Here is a 23,431-nt window from a genome sequence, read left to right as displayed (position 1 = left end):
CACCTTGCTAGTCCACCTGCATTAAAAGACCAATTGCATTTAAGAGACCATATGCATAAAAAAAAAACCTTTATTCAAGAGACCACCTGCATTGATTAAAAGATGACCAATGAGTAGATTAAGAGACATGTATTTTACTGCCTATATTAAGATACCTCCTAACATTAAGAAACTCTATATAACGAGACCATCTGCATTAAAAGACTGCCTATATTTATAGACCACCTGCATTAAAAGACCCTATATTTATAGACCATCTGCATTAAAAGACTGCCTATATTTATAGATCACCTGCATTAAAAGACTGCCTATATTTATAGACCACCTGCATTAAAAGACTCTATATTGAGAGACCACCTGCATTAAAAGACTGCCTATATTTATAGACCACCTGCATTAAAAGACTGCCTATATTTATAGACCACCTGCATTAAAAGACCCGATATTTATAGACCATCTGCATTAAAAGACTCTATATTTAGAGACCATCTGCATTAAAAGACTCTATATTTAGAGACCACCTGCATTAAAAGACTCTATATTTATAGACCACCTGCATTAAGAGACGGCCTATATTTATAGCGGCCTGCATTAAAAGACTTCCAATATCAAGAGACCAGGTTAAAAGACTGACATATATTTAGAGACCACCTGCATTGAGAGACTCCATGTATTAAGGAACCATTTGTATTTAGAGTATTTAGAGACTGCATGCATGAAGAGACTGCCTACATAAGAAAACACCTGCATTAATAGACTGCTATATATTTAGAGACCACCTGCATTAACAGACTGCCATATATTTAGAGACCACATACATTAACAGACTGCCCATATATTTAGAGACCACATGCATTAAGAGACTGCCCATATATTTAGAGACCACCTGCATTAACAGACTGCCCATATATTTAGAGACCATCTGCATTAAGAGACTGCCCATATATTTAGAGACCATCTGCATTAAGAGACTGCCCATATATTTAGAGACCACCTGCATTAACAGACTGCCTATGTTAAGAGACCATCTGCATTAAGAGACTGCCCATATATTTAGAGACCATCTGCATTAAGAGACTGCCCATATATTTAGAGACCACCTGCATTAACAGACTGCCTATGTTAAGAGACCATCTGCATTAAGAGACCGCCTATAATTAGAGACATCTCCATAAAGAAACCATCTTAAAACTCTACATTACATTTGTCTTGAATGTTATTGTCTAATGAACCTATATTAAGATATAACAGTGTACTACTGATAGACCTCTATCTCAATTCTTGATTGCTGTTTGTTCATTTTAACTGAACCTGTATAAAGTGACCACCTGTAATATCAGACCACTTTCTGGAATCTTGAAGGTGACCTCTAAATAGAACCAAATGGACTAATACAGTAAACAATAATTTAGGAGCTACAATGAGTGGGTCGATCATCACCGTGGTGTACATTTGTACGTTTAACATTTTATTTCAAGTTTTGTTGAACTGTATCATTTCTTCATATAATTGTACTAATACATTAGTTCGCTGCAAATACTTTGTTCATTGCCTTTGGCACCAAAACAAGATTATACTAAGATATAATATATCACTGTAAATTAGATTTATAAAGGCTGTCAGTGTTAGCAGTAGCCATTGTTTACATGTTGGTCTGCACGAACTATTGACTGTGGGGATGCTGTTACATAAAGCCAGTTTCATCATGGGATGACATGTTTTCATGCATGCAACATCAAAATGCTTTGTAACGTACAACATGCAATATATCAATACAAGCCTAATGGCATTTAAACAAAATACCCCTTTAATCGCTTTTTACTGCTAAAAGCAGTTTTCTGCATGCAAATCTAATCCGTAGTGATTTAATTAGAAAAATTGTTGTAACGTAAATTGTAGTTCTATATTTATTTATCTATTTTATTTGCATAGTCATTTGCGTTAATTTTTTTTTCTTTTGTTGTTGGATTCAGATGATTCTGTCTTATAAATGATTCAATTTCCTCTGTGATTTTGTTCTTAATAAAAAGACTTCAGGTCTGCGTTCAAATTCCACTCTCAACTAAAACATTACTGCATAGTAAATAAGAACACTAAAAGAACTGATACTTGTGGAGACAAAAAGAAAGTTACCAATTCCAACAATTAAAAATTTGATTCATGTATGCTGCTTAACTAACACAAAAATGTCTCCAACAAAAAGCCAGGTATTTGCTGAGAGACAGAAACAAGAAATGATGCATTTTAAGAATTTTCTACCATGACCAAGGACTTAAAAAACTGGAGTTAAAATGATTCCTCAATCAGACATAAAAGGTAAATGGCCCAACCACACAGGGTTTCCTTCAACTATACTCCAGTTTCGTTCCACATTAAGACCCCTTGTGTGCATCGTCCCAGGCCAACAAGAGTGATTAGTGCAAGTTTATATAATTAATTATTACTATATTAATTGCAAAATAATTAAGTTTATAGTATTGAAATAAGATCTATGTAACCCAAGTCTGTTCCACAACATGCAGTTTTGCTTTCTAAGCAGCATGAAATTTGACACTTCTTCTTGTTACATTTCCTTATTTTAATGCTTTTTGATAGAAGAGCATGTTTCACATTGGCTGCATTATTTTACCAAGTGGGAAGTTTGGAACCAGGAAAACAGTCTGTTCCTCGATCTTCATTGAATTGTGAGTGATTTGTGGTTATAGAAAAGTTGGTAGATGACTATTCAGCAGTATAATCTGTCTAAAAATGATCTAACTCAATTCCTTTCGAATCAACTCAATACTTTATGGGGGCCACGATAGCTCAGTCAGTTAGAATGCCAGCCACTTAGCCTCAGGTGAAGAACCAAGGTGCGTGGTCCAATGCTCCCTACCCATGTAGGTATTTTTTGCTTGGGAAGTGGAGAAACAGGCCTATCTGTGCTGTTGTGGCATGACACTAAATTACCCAAATTGCTCTGGATGGCATGCGAAGGGCCTCCAATATGTTGTTCATTGAGGTAGTCACCAACTACTACAAGAAGACACTGCCTCAAAATGACCCTGGTTGTTCAGGAGGCAATAAACCCAAAAAAGAAACAAATAATTCTCTAAGATTTATTCTAAATCTCAATAAATTCTGTTTATCAAATTTTTAACAATTATAGCTGATTCAACAAAAAACATCTGCATGTGCAAATAAACTACTACATTGTAATAACCTAACTTTGATCTAACTTTACATGTTCAGGAGAGGAGACAATAAACAAAAGCCACTGATTTCAATTAAAAATCAATTTTCCTATTTTATTCTAATTATCTTACAGCATCTGCATCTCTAAAAATGCCAATTTATAAGCAACATCATTCCTTTTCATTAATGTATTGTTTTTACTCTCAACTTTTTCACATCAATTTCTAAAAAACAAAATAGTGAATCTTTAAATAACTTAATTGTTTTATTGAATGAGAGTATCATTCTGGGAAGAAATGTATTTAAGTATTTTTTTAAGAACAGAACAGATAAACTTTGTGTTTTTCTCTGAAAACTTTCTACATAATGTAAGGATTTTTTTTACGAATGAAGCTACGTACTTTCCTGACATTAGATTTAACCAAATTGATATTAAGCTGGAAAAGTCTGATAACAACCACATGACATTCTCGATGCAGTATAGACATTTGTCTTCCCCAAATGGTTATATACATTGTAGTGACATTTGACCCAAGATTTACTTCAACACATGATACCGTGTAAAAGTTCAAGGAGTAGTAGTGTGCAGCCAGCCGGGATCGAACCCGCGGCCCTCGGCTTACTGGTCCACCGCTCTACCGACTGAGCTAAAGGGAAATTCCCCCTAGCCGGAAGCTAGAAGGCGACCATCCAACTATGTACAGTATCTACAATTAAAACCGGCCTGCTACACTACTCTCTCCTTCAAACGTGTTCGCCCCCGAACACACCAACCCAGGTTCTATCTCCAAGAAAGTCTCAGTTCATTGAATGGTATGGGTAGATGGCTTAATTTGTTTTCACAAAATACTAGTTATAATGTGGTATATGTCATACTTGTATTGCTATAAATTGTACATGTATCGTGAGTAGTTGTTCACTAGCTATTCGACTGTATCCATCGGCATTTAAACCGACATTTGCCAGGCAACAACCAACGTTACGCATCACTCGTTACTCTCAGGAGTTATCAAAGGTAAAAGATGGTCGGTACGGATACAATCGGCAAAATGGAAATTTTCGCATCTTTTTAATTGGCAATGTTAAAATTTGACAGGTTAAATTTTGGCATTCTATATACGGACCCGCCAAATCGCCAAATTAAAGCCCAGCTAAAATTTCCCGCTAATACGGTACATGTATAAGATAAGAATTCGCAATGTAGATCTAAAATACCATTACTTGTCTTATAGTTCATATGATCTGTAATCTAGCTATGGCATCTTAAAAATATTTTTGAAAGTAGGTTACAGTGATTTACATGGAAAAATTTAAGTGATGCTTTCAAGGTGCTACAGGTGACACCGTTAATCCATCTGAATCCATTCAATGGAGATGACTGCAACACAACTCGAGGAAAAGATGGTCACTATTGGGGATATATAAAGTACCTAAGTATCATGTCCCAGACAATGAAATTTTTTAAATACAGTTCCGTAAGATTTTTTCCCCCTTCATTGATGTTTCAGTTATGTTTTACATGAAACTACCTACTGACCAATTATTATGACAGGAAAGTCAAAAAAAATAAAAATACAAAAGTTTTATTTATTTTCTTTTTTATCTATAATGTATGAAATCAACTCATCATCATTTTTTTCTGTCTACATTTTAATAGATACAAACAAAAGTTTAACCAATATGCAGTCTTCATCAAACTGAATCATATCCATATTGATATAAATGAGTCATGTTTATTCTATCAATATCGAATAAAACTGATGAACAACCACCAAAATATATCTCTTTGAAACAAGCAGCATCCATATCTGCCAAACTTTGGTGTAATATTTGGTCACCTGGCAATATTTTTAGCAACATGAACAAGAAAAATTAAGAATTAATGGGATATGAAACACTAAAACAATATTACCTCCAGAGAAAAAGATTTCAAATTGACGTCAGACCTACGACTTAATATAGCTTGCAAGAGTTATCACCCTTGTGGGCCCTCACGGAGCAATGTTGGTCTGACATCAGGAAAACAACCTAGCAACGCAATGAAATATAAAGGGGAGATAACTCCTCTTTATGTGATAATGAGAACATTTTTAATTTCATGGTAAGGTAATATTTGTCTTCCATTAATCATTCACCTATCACTGCAAGAAAGATAAATGTATATGCCATCACTGCAACAAAGCAAATGGTGTTGGAAAATCACTCATGTCAAATTTCATGATAATCTGTTCATTATTTCCTGACCATGTCATGTCCCCTTAACTAGTTATCTTTGCTCGTCAAAACTGCATGTATGTATACATGGCAACATAAGCTTAACATGTCCAAAATGTGTAGTTTTAAACGAGGGTATGTACAAGTTACCTCCCCTCACAGAAACCAAGCAGAAAATACCAGGCAACAAGCCTAATAATTTGTGCAGAGACAAGTTTGGAACATGTACTTATTGATAAAGCAAGCCATTGTCTATGATTATAACATTTTTTCTATAATGGATTTATCTCAAACAGGTTTTTCTGTCAATATAAAAAAGCATAATCAGGTAACAAATACTACAAGGAAGGAGATAGTGTGTTGTTTGGCTTTTTTGAAGAAATTATTCGGTCCCAAAATTCCTGAACTCATCAGCATTTGTCGTAGAAATAAGCAATAGTTGATTCTCCCAGGAGTTCAGAATGCTTTGGTCCTCACCAAGATTGGCGATGACTGGTAGAGGTAGCTATGCAAAGCACATGGAGCGCCTAAAAAATCTGGTTGTGTTTAGTCATGTTTCCAAATATCCAATAAGAACAATGGCCAGGCTATAATAGTTATCTGGTTATGAACTGATTAATATTTCTGACTAAGTTGAGAAAACTGCGAGGCACTGTGCATGGTGTACAGAGAATGTTCTTTACTCAAGGAAAGATAACTCTTACAATCAGAAATCATAGCATCTAATTTGTACACAGTAAACCATCATAACGATTACTTTGATTTTCTGAATTTACACTGAATACTAAACCTAAAGGTGTATTTTAGCCAATTATACGTCTGAGACTGTAAAATGTATACTTTTACAGTCTACTTTGTCAGACGGCTCTTTCAATAAATGTATTTGCCTTAATTTTTACAATTAAAGGCTTATATTTTGATCAGTCATTCAAACCACACATATATAGCTAGTAAAAATGTATTCAATTCTTTATTTTCATAATATCAATTTAGGAACTTTTGAATAGAATTACTAATTTGGAACAAACCCAATAATTTCATGATGCCAAATAAGACAAAATCTTAGCAACAAAACAAACAGCTTATACTGCGGTATTATAAATTTATGCAGGTAATGCAAATAACATCTCTAAAGATACAAATTCAGTAAAAAAAAAAACAGGTATATGTCAAATAAAGTCTATAACTTTAAAGAGCATTGACTGATGTCAAACTATATACCATAGGGCCAATAGTTAAACAGTTCAAAAGGAGCATTGCAGTTAAAAGTCAGATAAAGTAAATACATTGATACCCTGTGATCAATTGGTGGGGCTCTGATAACTCAGTCAGTTAGTGTGCTGGCCATGTAGCTTAGGGTGAAGATCGAAGATACATGGTTCGACACTCTCTACCCTAATTTCTCTGGATGGCATGTGATGGGCCTCTCATATGGTTTTCAGGAAGTCATCAACTACCACAAGGAGACCCTGCCTCAAAATGGCCCTGGCTGTTCGCAGGGTGATAAACCCACCAAACAAACAAACTAATTACTCTCCTCCGATTCTCCACTAACACCCCACTAACTACCACTCAATCTCCACTAACTCCCTCCCAATCTCCACTAACACCCCACTAACTACCACTCAATCTCCACTAACTCCCTCCCAATCTCCACTAACACCCCACTAACTACCACTCAATCTCCACTAACTCCCTCCCAATCTCCACTAACACCCCACTAACTACCACTCAATCTCCACTAACTCCCTCCCAATCTCCACTAACACCCCACTAACTACCACTCAATCTCCACTAACTCCCTCCCAATCTCCACTAACACCCCACTCAATCTCCACTAACTCCCTCCCAATCTCCACTAACACCCCACTAACTACCACTCAATCTCCACTAACTCCCTCCCAATCTCCACTAACACCCCACTAACTACCACTCAACCTCCACTAACTCCCCACTAACTCCCAGGTGAATGTGATAGGATACAACGAAGGCTTGATATTACACACTGTATAGGTGACAGTATTAGTCTACCTCCATATTATAGACAGGTAACCTACATGACCAATGATGTTTGATAAACATGTTTGACCAATGGTTGTGGCAGGGATGTAATGTTAGCCTAGGTTTTGATTAAAGGACTTGTATGACATCCAAAAAGTGTCATTGGAAAAATCATTTCCAGGTCATGCAGAACAACTATCAAAATGCAGGTTTAATTTTTTTTTATATGATCTGTGCATCATGAAGAATGATAACACCCAGTTACATAATATATGAACACATCATACCATATCTCAATTTTTCTAAACCAAAAGGAATTTATCTCTTCATGTTGCTGAACTGGACTAGGCTGAATATTGATGGCCAAGCCAAGAAGCCAAAATGGTTAGAATGTCTGTCTAAGAGTTTAGAGGTCTGTGAGTTTAAATCCCAACCTGGTTATTATATTTTCCCTGCCCTGTTACATATGGCAATCAACTAGATAACCAAGGAAGGAAGTATAGTGTCACATGTTGGTCTTCAGAGTCAAAGATTTTGTTAAAGGATATAGATAGAGACATAGCAGAACTGGACTGGGCTGAAAGCCAGTGGCTCAAATTGTTAGGGTTCGAGTCCATGCAAATCTAATCATTCTGTATTTATATCCGATATGTTATATTATCAGTTTCTAGAATTAATACAACAGTAGAGAGTGAGGGGGGGATTATTGGTCTATAATTGCTCTGAAAGCCTCTAATGTTGGGACACACATTATTTTATCATCCAGATGATACTAGTCTATAACTGTACATACAAAGAATGAGTTCTTGTATTGGTCACAGTTGCATTTTATAGTATTCCTCTGGTTACATTCTTATAAGAACTAGGATATTGAAACTAAAGGTAAAAGCAGTTTGAGTATCAAGGAGACAAGATAAGTGGTGTTTTCAATTTTTCATAAATTTACACTGTAGATTAATAAATTAGATGACAATATTATGACAAATTACTTTAAGCTTACCAAAAATTGTTACAAGAAACTCAGCTAAGTTAGAATCAAGATTAAGATCTTATCAATATTATCTAAATACTAACTTTCTGTTTCAAATATTTGACATTTGAACAGAATATCTGAAGACCTCTACACATTTGGTGATGCATTTGATTATTAAATACAGATCTCTGGATCCATGCATCACAGACATACATTGTAAAACAATATTGGTCTGTGTGTATCCATACAAGCACAGTTTCAATTAACATATAACAATGTCGATTTAACTGTCAAAACACAGATATTACACACAGTCACATTTTGACAGATGAAAATTTAGCAGACGAAAACTCCCCCGTCAACACAAAAAGACCTTACTGTGGAAAACTGTGGCAGTATATATACCGCCATTGTCCATGTTTGTTGTGGTATATACTGGAAAAACCGCATACTAAATAATCATAAATATACATGAAAAGATAGTAATGAAATCGCCTACCTTTCAATGCTAGTAGGTGCTCTTTTTCTCTTGTGCCTTCCATGATGTCGCATATGATTAGCCCGCATTAAATGACACTTCCGGTTTAAAAACCATTAATAAGAACAAGGATAAAATATTGAATCACCAAAGACTGTATATCGATTATTTTGTGATTTCATTATATACCTTGGTGAACCATTTATTGTTTCTCTTTTACGCTACAAAGATTTTTTCAAATAATAAAATATTTTCTGCTGAAGATGTAAATGTTGATGTGATGGCTTCCGGTGGATTGCAGTCTGTCACTTTTTCCAACTCATCAACATCCTTGCAAAGTAACGAAGAAACAGACAATGTTCGTATATAGCACTTGTGATGCGTTTAAGTAAATACTCTCAGTTATAATGCATAAGTCCTTGCCGAAATTAATTAAATGATAAAAGCATCAATGGTGTGGGAGGCTGGGGCTTGACTCCTCAGTCTTAGCTACAGCGCTGTACAACAAAACAAATATTGGACTATATTTAATTGATAAGGGAGCATTCTATATATATATATATATATATATAATATGTATCAGCATACAGTTATCTGTGTTGATTTTCTTATTTACGTCTCTGATTTTGGTTCCTTTAAATCATCTCTTGCGCACGAGCAGGAAAAGACAAGATAATGTTTATTTTAATTTGTGGAACATAAAATTTTCATTTTCAACCATTATCAACGCAGCCAGGGTTTTTTCTCAGTGGTTTGGGAAGGGGCCATCTTGTCTCAATTTGGGAAATAAATTTGTGAATTGGAAAAGATTTTTCAAGATTAAACTGCAATTTTGGGGAATTTGGCTTAACTATGAAATATTTTCAATTACCGGCCCCAAAAAACATTAGAAAAATGACACCGGACTGATAATCAGCTATTTTGTATGTTGAAGCATCCCATTTTCAATATTTCGTAGGGACAAATGTCACTTTGTTGTATTGTGTATTCTGATGTATGTCCGTTTAATTTCGTCCCTGTTTACAGGGAGTGTTCTCTGTTTACCTGTACAGTCAGTCCATGTGCGTCCAGTATAGTTAAGTCACATGATGTCTATATTTATCTGTAACCTGTTTGTTCGGTTGTATACAGGTATGCTAGGATGTGTAATGCATGCAGGTGTGTCTGTATGTGGAAACGGCATTTTCGCAAGTAGTTTATAAGAGATGTACATGAAGGGAGCGGGGTACTAGAGCCAGACCGAGTAAGACGGTTTACCTTACGAGGCCCAGACTCGACCTCTACTGTATATCCCACTACATGTAACCATGTTAATGAAAGGGGTTTTCCTGTAACACGTCTTGTGTGGCGACGCTCCCGTTGAATAAATGGTAGAAACGATACAAGTCTTGGATTATGATTTGCATCCTACCACATCTGGCGCCCATTTGGGGACTTGGAAATGATATTCATCTCTGCTTGCAAATGTATCCCTGTTACCCCTGGAAAACTCGCGGACGAGATCTTTCCTAAAAGGGGAGTATGTTACCCTGGTAAATACATGTACTAGCCGCAATATATACCGCTCAGCTAGAGAGATCTTCTCTTTGGCTCGATCAGTTGAGCGTAAGACAAAGTAAGCCAAAGGTCCCTGGTTCGATCCCTAGCAGAGGCAGTGATTTGAATTAAATTAATCATGCGCTCTGTTACAAATATTTACTGAATTGTAAGTGAACAAAACGTTTATATTCCTCTTATTTTCTCCTTTTCAGACAATTTTAGAATGTAGGGTGTGTGACGAGGTATTCCGTTTCCAAGGAGACAAAGTGCCACGTCTACTAGTGTGTGGCCACACTGTATGCCACCAATGTCTGACAAGGCTACCTATACATGGATATAACATCCTGTGTCCGTTTGATCGACAACCAACAGAGATTGGTGACTCAGGAGTATGGGGATTAAAGAAAAACTTTGCACTGCTAGAACTGTTGGAAAAACTACAACAAACCAAACAGATTTCTACTAGTAGAAATTTGTTCACAGATGAATGTCTAGCAAGAGAAAAGCAGGTAAAATATATCTATTAGTACTAGTATAACAATTCTTTAATCAGAACTGTATCAAATATATCAGATTTTCCTAAGATTTTATAGATTGACAGAAAAAAATCAAAAGTTCTAAAAACACAACAAAACTGCAATCACAAATCCTATGCTACTTCTAAATATGTTCAGAAACCTGATGGTCAAAATGTTAGCAAAAACCTGTCATCACTAAATGTGTTCAGAAACCTGATGTCATCACTAAATGTGTTCAGAAATCTGATGTCATCACTAAATGTGTTCAGAAACCTGATGTCATCACTAAATGTGTTCAGAAATCTGATGTCATCACTAAATGTGTTCAGAAACCTGATGTCATCAGCAAATGTTTACAAAAACCTGATGTCTTCACTAAATGGGCACAAAAACCTGATGTCTTCACTAAATGGGCACAAAAACCTGATGTCTTCACTAAAATGGGCACAAAAACCTGATGTCTTCACTAAATGGGCACAAAAACCTGATGTCTTCACTAAATGGGCACAAAAACCTGATGTCTTCACTAAATGGGCACAAAAACCTGATGTCTTCACTAAATGGGCACAAAAACCTGATGTCTTCACTAAATGGGCACAAAAACCTGATGTCTTCACTAAATGGGCACAAAAACCTGATGTCTTCACTAAATGTTTACAAAAACCTGATGTCTTCACTAAATGTTTACAAAAACCTGATGTCTTCACTAAATGGGCACAAAAACCTGATGTCTTCACTAAATGGGTACATAAACCTAGTGTCTTCACCAAACGGGTACAAAAATCTGATGTCTTCACAAAACCCGATACCACTAAATGTGTATGACAAACCTGTTGCCATCACAAAATTAAATAAAATTTGTAAAAAAGATAGACGATCTCTTAAATAATAAGACTGTGCATCCACATTAAAGCTAATTAACTTTTTCTTGATGTGGTTTCTTCACAGCATGATATTGGATGTGACGAGGATGAATCCCACACAGCAGTCCTGTACTGTACCGTGTGTAGTACACATCTGTGTGTAGAATGCTCTTTGCTCACACATTCTACACGAACTCTTGCCCGCCACAAACGTGTTCTCATCTCAGAGAAGCCGAAGGAGAATCCCAAATGTGTGTACCATCCCATGCACCTGGTGGAGTTTGCCTGTATGGAGGATGAATGTAGAAACAGTCCACTGATGTGTTATATATGTAAGGACTATAGTCGCCACGTCAAACACAGGGTAAGTATTGAGGAGCCATGCTACAAGGGGAATTCATCTAATATGTCAAATCTACAGATATGTCAAATCTACAGATATAAAGTTAGGGTAAAATATGGTAATGTTACAGAGGGTTAGGTAAATTACGGAAAATTTTTGTAATTTACCCTCTGTAACATTACCATAATTTACCCTAACTTGGTGTCTGTAGATTTGACATATCAGATGAATTCCACCGAAACATTACCGTAATTTACCCTAACTTGGTATCTGCAGATTTGACATATTTGCTAAATTTCCCCTGTAACATTTACCCTAACTTGGTATCTGCAGATTTGACATATTTGCTAAATTTCCCCTGTAACATTTGAAATGTTACAGGGGAAATTTGACATATTTGCTAAATTTCCCCTGTAACATTTGAAATGTTACAGGGGAAATTTAGCAAATATGTCAAATCTGCAGATACCAAGTTAGGGTAAATTACGGTAATGTTTCGGAGGAATTCATCTGATATGTCAAATCTACAGACACCAAGTTAGGGTAAATTATGGTAAGGTTTCAGGGGAATTCAAATATGTCAAATCAACAGACACCAACTAAGGGTTAAATACAGTAATTTAACAGAAGAACTTCAAAAGAATTTGCCCTTGTATTTGGAAAGGGTCGACATTTAGTTTTAAATCTTTTACAAAGTTTACTTTAAACGTTGCAAAGGATGCAAAAGCTTGACTCCTTTACTAAGGAAACCAGTGCTTACAACAAAATATTTAGAAATGAAACATAATATTGTTACAAATTTTCTATCTTCATTGAAAGAAATCTGTACAAAATTCTATAAGTAATGATGTATTTTCTTGTTAATTTTGATGTATTGATTTAATGTGATTTCTATACCATGATGTAAACATTCAGTATAAAATAATTTTCAAGATTTCTACGCAAATATTATTTTAGCATGCATTACTGGAGACCGAAGCTGAGAAAGTGCGATCCTCCATCTCCAATGCTGTTCAACAGACACGCCTGTTTGGGGAGGAGGTTGCAGATACAGTAAGGAAACTACAGACTTGTATACAACACGTGGAGGGGGACACACAGCATATGGTGACTGGGGACGGATCTAATTTGTCAAATAGGGTACGAATTAATTTTTATTGGTGTATTGCTCAAAGTTTGATATGTCTGTTCTCAATCAAAAAAATATGTAATAAGGTAATTCAAACATTAGATCAATACCAGTTTTCTGATTTCCTGTCCGATGTTTAAAAGGAATTTTACACACTAGAAAATATTTTCAATTTAGATATGCTTTGTTAAATGTTTTTCATGAAATCAAAATTTGGAAATTATTATATTAAGGTGAACATTTCTTAATAACAAAAATCACACATGTATATCATTTATAACCAAATTTAAAAAATCTTTAGTTTCTCAACTAGTTGAAAATAATAACATTTCGATAAGTTAAGTAGAAAATATAAATATTGAATATGAATATATTATTTTTATGTCAAAGGTCTGTAAAATCTAGGACTTTGACATTGCTGTCATTAGTCGTATGGTTTTAGTTTTCATTTACGTAACAAAATGTAATGAAGACATAAAGTCATCAGAAGTACTTGAGAAACTAAAAATTTAATTTACTTGGCCTGGCATTAGTTTATGACTAAATAACAATTATTTCTATTTAAGGCACCAGGTACTGCTGACCTATCCCGGACAAAAATAAAGCAATACTTTAGTGAATTACGTGATAACCTCAACCGCCAGGAGGTGGCAGCACTAACCACAGTCGACACACACATTCGCGAAAAACTGTGTATGTTGCGTCAACAACAGGAGGATATGGCGGTTTTACTGTCCCAGATATCGGCTGTGTGTCATCAGTGTGAGGCCACACTTCAACAGGTCAGTGATTTGTTTATCAGTTTTTAAAATTTCCTTAATCACTATACCATTTTTATAGGTAAATAAGTCTTTGTCCACAATTAAGCCACATTCTTCATTTTTGCATCATCTTCTATTTATTTTAGAATACATGTAGTAATTTTAAAGTTGTTCATAAATAAGACTTCCCAAAACTTAGATTCTAAAATTTTATGCTTGGGGAGGGGGCTTCTTTATTTGAGGATACAGTAAAAATTCATACCTGTTCATGTATTTGATTTCTGTTGAGAGTTTCTTTTTATGCATTCTGATACAGAACATAATTTGTTTTAAAATGCCAAGCCCGGATTGAGAAAGTTCCAATTTGACTTCAAACTGTGTTTCAATAATTTTGCAGTTTTGAATAAAATTCTGAAAAAATCTGTATTACGTTTTTCACTTGATAGTACCTATATGTCCTAAATGGATTTTTTATCCAGTGAATTTAAGGTTACAGCTAAGATTGAGTTGATGTTTTTTTCTTCTCTGACTTCCAACGAAATAAAAAACAAATAATAATTTTCATTGATATCTTCACGCTAAACCAGCCTATCGGAGAGCAAAGTTTATTGTGAAACATAAAAAACAATCAACATTAAATATCACTTATGAAATCATCATGTTTTGCCAAGAGATGGTCAATCTGTTCATTGGAAGCTTATTTGTTTAAAAGAAAATTCATAAATGCTCTTGTGAAAAATTTCAAAATTTTCACACCACCCATGAAATATAACATATTCATCAAGAAAACAAAAATATCACCTACAATTTATCAGTTGATGCTGTCAGATTTGGTATTAAAAGGAAATTAGCCTATAAAATAGTATAATATTAAGATTATATAATCTAGGAAAGGTACCACTGTTGTATTCTGCTTATCCCATCCAGTTCTATTACAGTTTTGTGAAAATGATAATATTCCCCCTCTTTGAGTCAAAGATTATTTGTAGATCCCCTGAGCTTTTTACAATGTATCTGATACCGTTTTCATCCACAAATAAACCCCTGCCCCCAAAAATCCCCTTCATTTTTGCATAACCATCAATTTTAAGATAGTAAGCTAAAAGTTGTTCACAAGCTTTAGTGGTTAACTCTGATATGGGGCTTATTTGAGGATAAATACAGTACTAAACTTTTACACAAGGAGATGGGGCATATTTGAGGTTAAATACAGTACTATACTTTTACACAAGGAGATGGGGCTTATTTGAGGACAAATATGGAATTAATCTTTTACACTTGGGGATGGGGCTAATTTGAGGATAAATACAGTACTAAACTTGCACACAAGGACATGGGGCTTATTTGAGGACAAATATGAAATTGATTCTTTTACACTTGGGGATGGGGCTTATTTGAGGGTAAATACGGTAAATTCAGTATGTTGTTGAACGTTTATGATTAGAGATTTTCGGTTACAGGATGACACCAGAGTATTACTGGCCAAGTCAGAGGTGAAGACGCTACTCGATACAATACAAAAACAACAACAACAATTCTCAGAGGTACCCGACCAACTGCCACTGGATCCAACCATTCCAATCACATTTACCAAGGTGAGAGACACACATGTTATCATCTTTCTTAATGTAATATTGTTTATGTTTCTGATAATGTTTACCAAAAATAGTGACCTCTAACACAGCTGGCTTCTAAATAGAGCCTAAGCGGTAGCCCCATAACAGTAGTTTTCATACCCCCGCAACGAAGTTAGAGGGTATACTGGAATCAGGTTGTCTGTCCGTCCGTCAGTCTGTCTGTAGACACATTTTGTCCGGACAACTCTTCCTAAACTGATGGGCTGATTCCAATGAAACTTCACACAAATATTAATGACCATGTGCATGTGCATGTTACTTTCTTTTTCTCAAAATTATGGTTGCTATGGCAACTGGTCACTATAAACAGGTTTTCCGATAAGAACCATAACTTTAAGTTTGTCCGGACAACTCTTCCTAAACCGATAGGCTGAATCCAATGAAACTTCACACAAATATTAATGACCATGTGTAGATGTGCATGTTACTTTCTTTTTCTCAAAATTATGGTTTTTATGGCAACTGGTCACTATATTACTGGGTTATCTTAGTTAGCCTTTAATTAACAGTTCTAATTCACCATTGACTCGTGCAGATTGTGGGGGTATTAGTCAGCCATCCTGGCAACAGTTCTAGTTCAGAATTGATTCTGTGTTACATAGCTTACAACTAGTCAACAACTCTTACTGAGTAGAGGTTATTTAGATTTTTAGTGGCAATGATGTCATAAAAGTTGATGACATTACAAAATAGCAGTCTCTGTTAATGGCATTTGCCCTTGCAGTTTTCCATGGAGTTAAATGATTTGATTTACTTGGTGTAGACTAGTGCTCACTAAGGTGTTTTCACTTTTACATTTCATTTTATACTGCTTTATGTGTGAATAAGATAATAGTGGTCTCTTAACAGAGGCATGATTCAACCTATATAAAGTGTTTTGTGTGGATGCCTTTGTCATATATGGCTGTTGTTTAATATGTGAAAATCGTCAAAAATGAAAGATTTAAAAAAAAAAAAGTTCCAATATATAGCAAATTGTTTCAAAATAAAATTACTGTAAACATCTAGAGGTTCTCAAGTCAATTTCCCTAAATTTTTATCTAGAATAGCTGAGACACATTAAGTCACTCGACAAGTTTTAACTGAATGTACAAGAGTTGTATGGTGTGACACTATGTTTATATTGTGTTTTTTTTAACCCCAGGATAATCGAGTCCATATCGGTCCCAAGATTGAAATGCGCGTTGTTATACTCGGCCTGGATGGAGCGGGCAAGACCAGTATACTGTTTAAACTGAAACAGAATGAGTTTATACAGACCATTCCAACTATTGGTAAGACTACCTTGGATAGAAAACTTAATAAGAACCAGCCTGTACATACTTTGATTTGTTTTCATCAATATCTGTATGCATTTAATTCATTTCATGATGGATGATTTTTACATTTTGCAACCATGTTCATATTAGGTAATTTGATGTTGAGTATTATTTTCAAATGTTTTTAAAAATACAATAAAGCCGGGACGAAGTTGAGGTCAAGGGGACCAGTAAAGTATTAGAGATTTATATGACATACCAGTAAAGAAAACAAACGTTTTATAATTTTTACCATAACAATTATTTTTTTCAATTAAATGAAAATCTTTTTTGCACAGAATTTAGAATAAGAATACAATGCAAAACATTGTGTAATAAACATTGGTCATGCCACACTAATTGTTTTTAAAGTAATGTTGGCTTTTCATTGTCACTAATTTTAACATATTTTCTTTGATGCAGGTTTTAATGTGGAAACTGTTGAATACAAGAATGTCAAATTTACTATATGGGATGTTGGTGGACAGCATAAGATCAGACCTCTGTGGAGACATTATTATTTTAATACTCAAGGTAAACTGTAATACTCTTTCATAATTGCTAATTGGTTGGATGTTAATTTCTAATCATAATTATGCGGGATTATAATCCGTCTGCCATCTTCTTTATCTTCATCACTGTATATAAATCCAATAGTCATCAAACTTGATTCGGATATTTCCTCGTCACCTGAAATAGCGTACGTAAAACCGGTTAAATAAATAAATAAAAAAACTTGATAAATTCTGATTATGCTAGTATACAGGTTCCTGATCAGTAAGGCCAACAAGCTAACTATATCAGTTTTACAATATAAAGTCTACCCTCCATGAAACACTAAATTTTAGATTATTTGTTAGGAACAAACTGAGCTAATGCTGTTTCTCTGGCATTGGTGTCAGGATTGGTGTCCACCCCCAAAAAGCTTAAAAGTTTTTGGAGTAAGTTTTCCATAGACTTAATTCCATGACCATCCAACCTATCATTATGCATATGTGTGATAAAATGAGAATTGAATATTTAAAAAGTGTTTCAAATTTTTCTTAATACTCTGTTTTGAATTTAAGCCATGGGCATCAAATTTAAATTTGTTCGAATTACTTTTAGATGTTATTTCAACTCCACATAATTATCAAATCTTTGTGAATAATTAATTTGACATTGAGATCTTATATCCTGAGATTATAGTCTTTATACATTTTAAAATTGCTGCTGGTGAGCGTCACAATATATGTTCCACTATTAGTTTAACATAGATCCAAAGAAATCCAATATTGAGTCAGTAACAGTCTACCCCATAACAAAACCTAATTAGAATACATATTGTATACCAGTACAATAATTCCATTTCATTAACCAAATGTTACATTCAGAAATTTGAAATGAAAATAGAATTTTCTATTATAACAGAATTTTGGAATAACAATAATTCTGAGAAAATACCTTGTATTATCTCCCTTGGGGTTTAGATTTCTTCATGATTTTGTATCATTTCTCCAGCTGTGATATTTGTGGTTGACGGGAGCAACAAAGGGAGGTTATCCGAGTCCCACAATGAGCTAGCCAAGCTGGTACAAGAAAAGGAACTGAGAGAGGCATCACTATTAATCCTCACTAACAGACAGGTAAGTCAGAAATCAACAAATCAGCATCATGGTAACATTTGTATTGACCAATCAAAACCAAGATTATACTTGTGTCCACTGCCAATTAAAATAAAGATACAATTTTGTGTCTACCAATCAGATTTACTCTTTTGTCAGCGGAGCCGATCTTGTACCTTATTCTACTCCATTTGCAAATATTAAAGTATGATCAGGAACCCAATCAATCTATAAATGGCTTCCTGTGTTTTTTAGTCCCCTACTGGTGAAACCAGGGGACTATAGGTTTCCTCTCTGTCTGTCTTAAACATATAATTGATGTGCATCTGTACATAACGCCAAAGTTTGTCAGCGCTCTAGGAGGTACATTCCTTGAGGGATTATGACCATCCAATGATAAAGGAACATAATATTTCTGTCAAGTTTGAGTTTCAGGGTTTTTGGATCAAGGTCAGGTTCACTGTTACTATTAATAGCAGGGAGTCAGTAGGGGGCATTTATTGCATTAGCAATGCTAGTATGCTTGTTTCTCCTGGTATGACTGGAAGTTTAATTGTATGATATTGTCGGTCTAGCTATTTCTTTCTAATTAAAACACTCTGAACTAGACAAAAAAAATAGCAACTTGTTAAGAATGTTTTAATAAGAAATTTGATATTAAAAATTGATATCTTAGATACCAAAAAGTTATATTGGACTGTTAGCGCTGGAGATTCTAAATAGCCTCATCAGCCAAAAAATGAATCCAATGTCATTATTTCTATGTATTATTATTTATTTATTTTTTTTTTATATTTGTTATTTCTATAACATAGGATATACAGCCAAGTGCGACCATCGAGGAGATCACGGAGACATTTGGACTCTTCAAACTCTGCTGTAACCGAAGTTGGCATATCCAGGCTTGTGATGCTAAGACCGGCAATGGATTACACGATGGCCTCGAATGGCTGTCACGGCAAATGGTGGCTGCTGGTGCCCCGGAGCTGGTATAGTATCAGTGTGGTCATAAATAGGAGTCGGAAAGAAATCTCACTGCTGGTTACAGATGGTTTCAAGTGGGCCGCGTAGCTGAAAGGATACATGCTCAAGAGACATTCTTGCTTGTGAATGAACATAACAACAGGGACAAAATTTGTGAGTTGTTTTTAAAGCGAGTCATACCAACCGGATCAACCCACACTCAAAAGTTTTGTGTAGCCAGTTGCCAGATTTCAATTTTGAAAATTTATCCAATTTTTCAAGACAAGGGTTGATTTAGAAACAAAAATTGTAAAATGCAATAGATATTTCATATCAACTTTGAGGAGAGAGGGCAAGGAACCTGTGAGTTCTGCTGTTAAAAAGCCATCTACCTGCACCTCAAAACATAGTAATCTGTTTCTGCAATATTTTCAATATATCTAAGTTAGAAGGCTGATTTTACCATAGAAATCACAGATACCTTCTATCCTATACATCCAAGTCATGCTTGTTGATTGCAGTTCATAATCTTTGTTGTTTCATCTGGTAAATATATTTATAACAACTGTATCAGCTTGTTTAGTCTAAAATTGTGAGACAATTTTCAAATACTCATGTATAAGGATGAAATATCAACAGCTCTTTTGAAACAGGAGTTCAAAAGATTTACAATTCTGGGGCTAGGTTGTTTTTTTTGTTTTGTTTTTTTTTCTTCCTTTTTCTTTCTACCATTAGAGGCCACTGGCTTACACAAATTCATATCTTGTGTAGACCATCTGTGAAAAGCAGCCCGATGTATTTATTTCATGCTTCAAGAAAACTATTTTCTTGTGATATTTATTTTTTAATTTGGTAAGTGCCAAGATTTTTTTCTGTTAATTTTTGTTTCATAAATGCAATTTTGAGAATTTATTTATTTTGTCATTGTATTTATTAAAGTGATCTTAAGGAAAAGGATCTGGTAGGTGTTTAAGTGAAAGCAAGTTATCTCCAGGACCTGAAATTACAATTAAACAATCATTGAACAATAAATAAAACACTAAAATATTGATGATTTTTCAAACAGAATAACATACTTCGGCTTCTATCTAGGAAGAGGAGTGTAACTAGAGACTACTTCTGAAAATATACTTCTGTAATAGGAAGGATTGATAAAAAGCATATCATTCCAAAGCTAGGCTCAAAGTAGTGAACTAACGCTTTAAGCAAACATCCTACAACAAGGGTTAAGGGAGATTCCCATCACCCTGAGCTAGTAGGGTAACCTTGTACTGAAATTTTATACTGCAATATTTGGAAATTCCAAGTATATATTTAGCAGTAGTTATAAATGAAAGTTCTATAGAAAACTGATCAACACGAAGCAACTTGTCACAAATTTGAAATTAGGGTTCATGCCTGTAGATATGTAGATCTCAGTTTTCAACAGATCTTTCTGAGGCATGTTGGGCTTCATGATACAAATGTATTGATATTATTTTCAAAGTATTCTTGTGAAGAGCAAGTTTCATTAAACAATTTTTGGTACAGTTATTGCCCTTTATATAGCAATACATTGTATTCCAATACTTAATTCATTTCCGGAGATCTTCCACTGGTGTAAAACGCATTTCTATGAAACATGGTATGATTTGTTACCATGACATTAAGTTGTGGTTTCGTTAACAGGATTTTAATTATAAGAATTCCTACTGTTGCATTTCGGTATTGTTAATGCATTTTGGCACAAGAATCTGTCATTTTAGCATTAGAGTGGGTCCATATTGTACCACCCCTCGATAAATCTTGTTTCTATTATGTAACAATAAATATAGTTATACCCTATAGCTACCTGGTACTTTATTAATTATTAATAGACATCAATTATTATTTCATTAATTCATTATTGACTAATAATTAAAGATAAGACATAAAGACAATATTTGTAACTGCTGATGTGATATTAGTTATCTTGTCATCAAAAATACTTTTTAATTAAATTATAAATTAATTTCATCTCAAAATAACTTTTAATAGGAAATCTGCATGGAAGTTTTCATTTTAGATCAGAACATCATGAAAATGAAATTTCCTTGTCTTGTGTTATAAATTTTATATCGATTAGAGACTGATTAAGATTCTTTGCAACAAGGATAACTTTGTTGAAAATTGATTAAAAAATAATTGAAGAATTATTCACAGAGTTAAATTATATACAATTTATCAATGTATTATTCCATTATAGTTACGCTGCAGACTTGCCAATCTTGGAACTGCACACATATTTACTATTGAATTGTACATCAAAACATATTTATTTAAATCAAAAGCTGAACACATAGAATTAATAGTTTTATCTATGTTGTCACTTTGTTTTAGTAGTTTAACTTAGTCAAGCACTGGTAACAATTAAAGCCTGTCTATGTTTTTACGCAATATAAGTTATGACAAAATTACAAAAATATGTTGAACGATAGAATATAAACCCTAATGATGTTAAAATGGAAAGTAGTCACAATCATGTGCAAACTGCTTTGTTTTGAAGAATGGTGGACTGGAGATCAACGCCATGCATCAGAAGCCCAAAGTCGATCAGACATACTGGTTGCTGACCCGAAGGCGAGCACGAGTCTGTTAGATAAAAATTCAAGATGGGTTAAATGTGAAAGGTCACCATCAATTGGTAGTGAATCTTTTGGTATTTGATAAACAAACCAATGCTTTTGTGTTTTATCATCTGGGGATATTACTTGGCACACGCAGGAATGGTTCACGTTCTAGATCTAGGTGTCTATTACTTAACTGATATTTTTACTTATGAATTGTTCATGTATCTGAGCAGATTCTCTAGAGATTATGAAGTTTTAACGTATGAAGTTCAATCTCTATAAACAAAAACATGGAGAGGCTTTAATGGAAATGGATGCAGTTCTAAGACTGAAGTGAAAATAGCTATAATTTCTAGATAGAATGAAGAGATCTTGTTTCGAAATTGAAAATAAAGATCTAATATTTTAGTTAAGAGATGAAGCCTGATTGTTGATGATTGTAAACTTTGTGTAGAAAATATACACTTAGTTGCTAGTTATTGTGTAACTGTTATGTTTGCCTAAATTGTTTTAATAAAATGTTATAGGGAAGAATTGTGTTGTGTTGTTGATTTGTAAAATGCTGATAGCATTACCAAATCCAATGGACTCTAGATGTGACATAGAACAAAGTAAATATACTCTCTATTTTCTCTGCTCCTCTCTCAATGTCCTCCGACATTCAAATATTTCCTCTGCCCCCTCTCCTTGTGTCCACTTCCTCTGCCCCCTCTCCTTGTGTCCACTTCCTCTGCCCCCTCTCCTTGTGTCCACTTCCTCTGCCCCCTCTCCTTGTGTCCACTTCCTCTGCCCCCTCTCCTTGTGTCCACTTCCTCTGCCCCCTCTACCCATGTCCTCTAACATTTAAATATTTCCTCTGCCATTTCAAACAAAGGTGGCAAACTAAGGTGTATGATTAAATTCAACCCAGAGCATTTTATTGAACATGGGCCTGTCTGTCATAAAGGGTTGTTGGAAACATGTCAACAGAGTCTGTAATACTGGGAAGTTGACACCTGCACATCTCTCATTAATGGAGTCTCCATCACCAAGTTAGTCAGCACTACAGTTAACTAACAGACTTTCAATACAAGCTTAGGTTATTTATTTGAAAATTTTATGATACTCACTATTTGGACTTTAAGGGTGTTTTTTCGTTAAATTCCTTCTTGTAAAACTAGAGTAACATGGCTTTTGTTACAAGACATTCTATGAAATCAGAAAAAAAACAACGTAATTCTCAGAAGGTATCTTTGGAAGATTTGTGTAAAGACATTTGCCTGTCAGCTGCCTTGGTGAGGTAATCAGCTCATTCTCAAATCTAGATTCTGACCCTTATCATGTAAGGATTATCTAAATAGAATTTATC

The 23,431-nt window shown here is 34.6% G+C and overlaps 2 protein-coding genes across 4 annotated transcripts in view; one reads left to right on the top strand and one right to left on the bottom strand.

The window, feature by feature from the left end:
* The window catches only part of LOC117326091 (trafficking protein particle complex subunit 13-like), a 151,421-nt gene extending 142,501 nt beyond the window's left edge, over positions 1-8,920 (bottom strand). For all 3 annotated transcript variants that reach the window (XM_033882705.1, XM_033882703.1, XM_033882707.1), the window contains exon 1: positions 8,862-8,920. In XM_033882705.1, coding sequence (XP_033738596.1) covers positions 8,862-8,904 — 43 coding nt within the window. In that variant the 5' untranslated portion in view covers positions 8,905-8,920. The remainder of the gene's footprint in view (positions 1-8,861) is intronic.
* A 200-nt stretch (positions 8,921-9,120) lies between these two features.
* Positions 9,121-22,614, top strand: LOC117326089 (E3 ubiquitin-protein ligase TRIM23-like). The gene is made up of 10 exons (XM_033882698.1): positions 9,121-9,198; positions 10,592-10,888; positions 11,846-12,124; positions 13,061-13,243; positions 13,799-14,014; positions 15,454-15,588; positions 16,775-16,904; positions 17,352-17,462; positions 18,429-18,553; positions 19,348-22,614. Exons 1-10 carry the CDS (start codon positions 9,121-9,123, stop codon positions 19,525-19,527), a joined length of 1,734 nt encoding a protein of 577 aa, XP_033738589.1. The 3' UTR covers positions 19,528-22,614.
* The last annotated feature ends 817 nt before the right edge of the window (positions 22,615-23,431 follow it).

The sequence above is a fragment of the Pecten maximus genome, chromosome 4 (assembly GCF_902652985.1).
Source record: "Pecten maximus chromosome 4, xPecMax1.1, whole genome shotgun sequence".
Taxonomy (NCBI): domain Eukaryota; kingdom Metazoa; phylum Mollusca; class Bivalvia; order Pectinida; family Pectinidae; genus Pecten; species Pecten maximus.
Note: the sequence above shows the minus strand (reverse complement) of the source record. Positions and strands in the feature narration are given on the sequence as shown.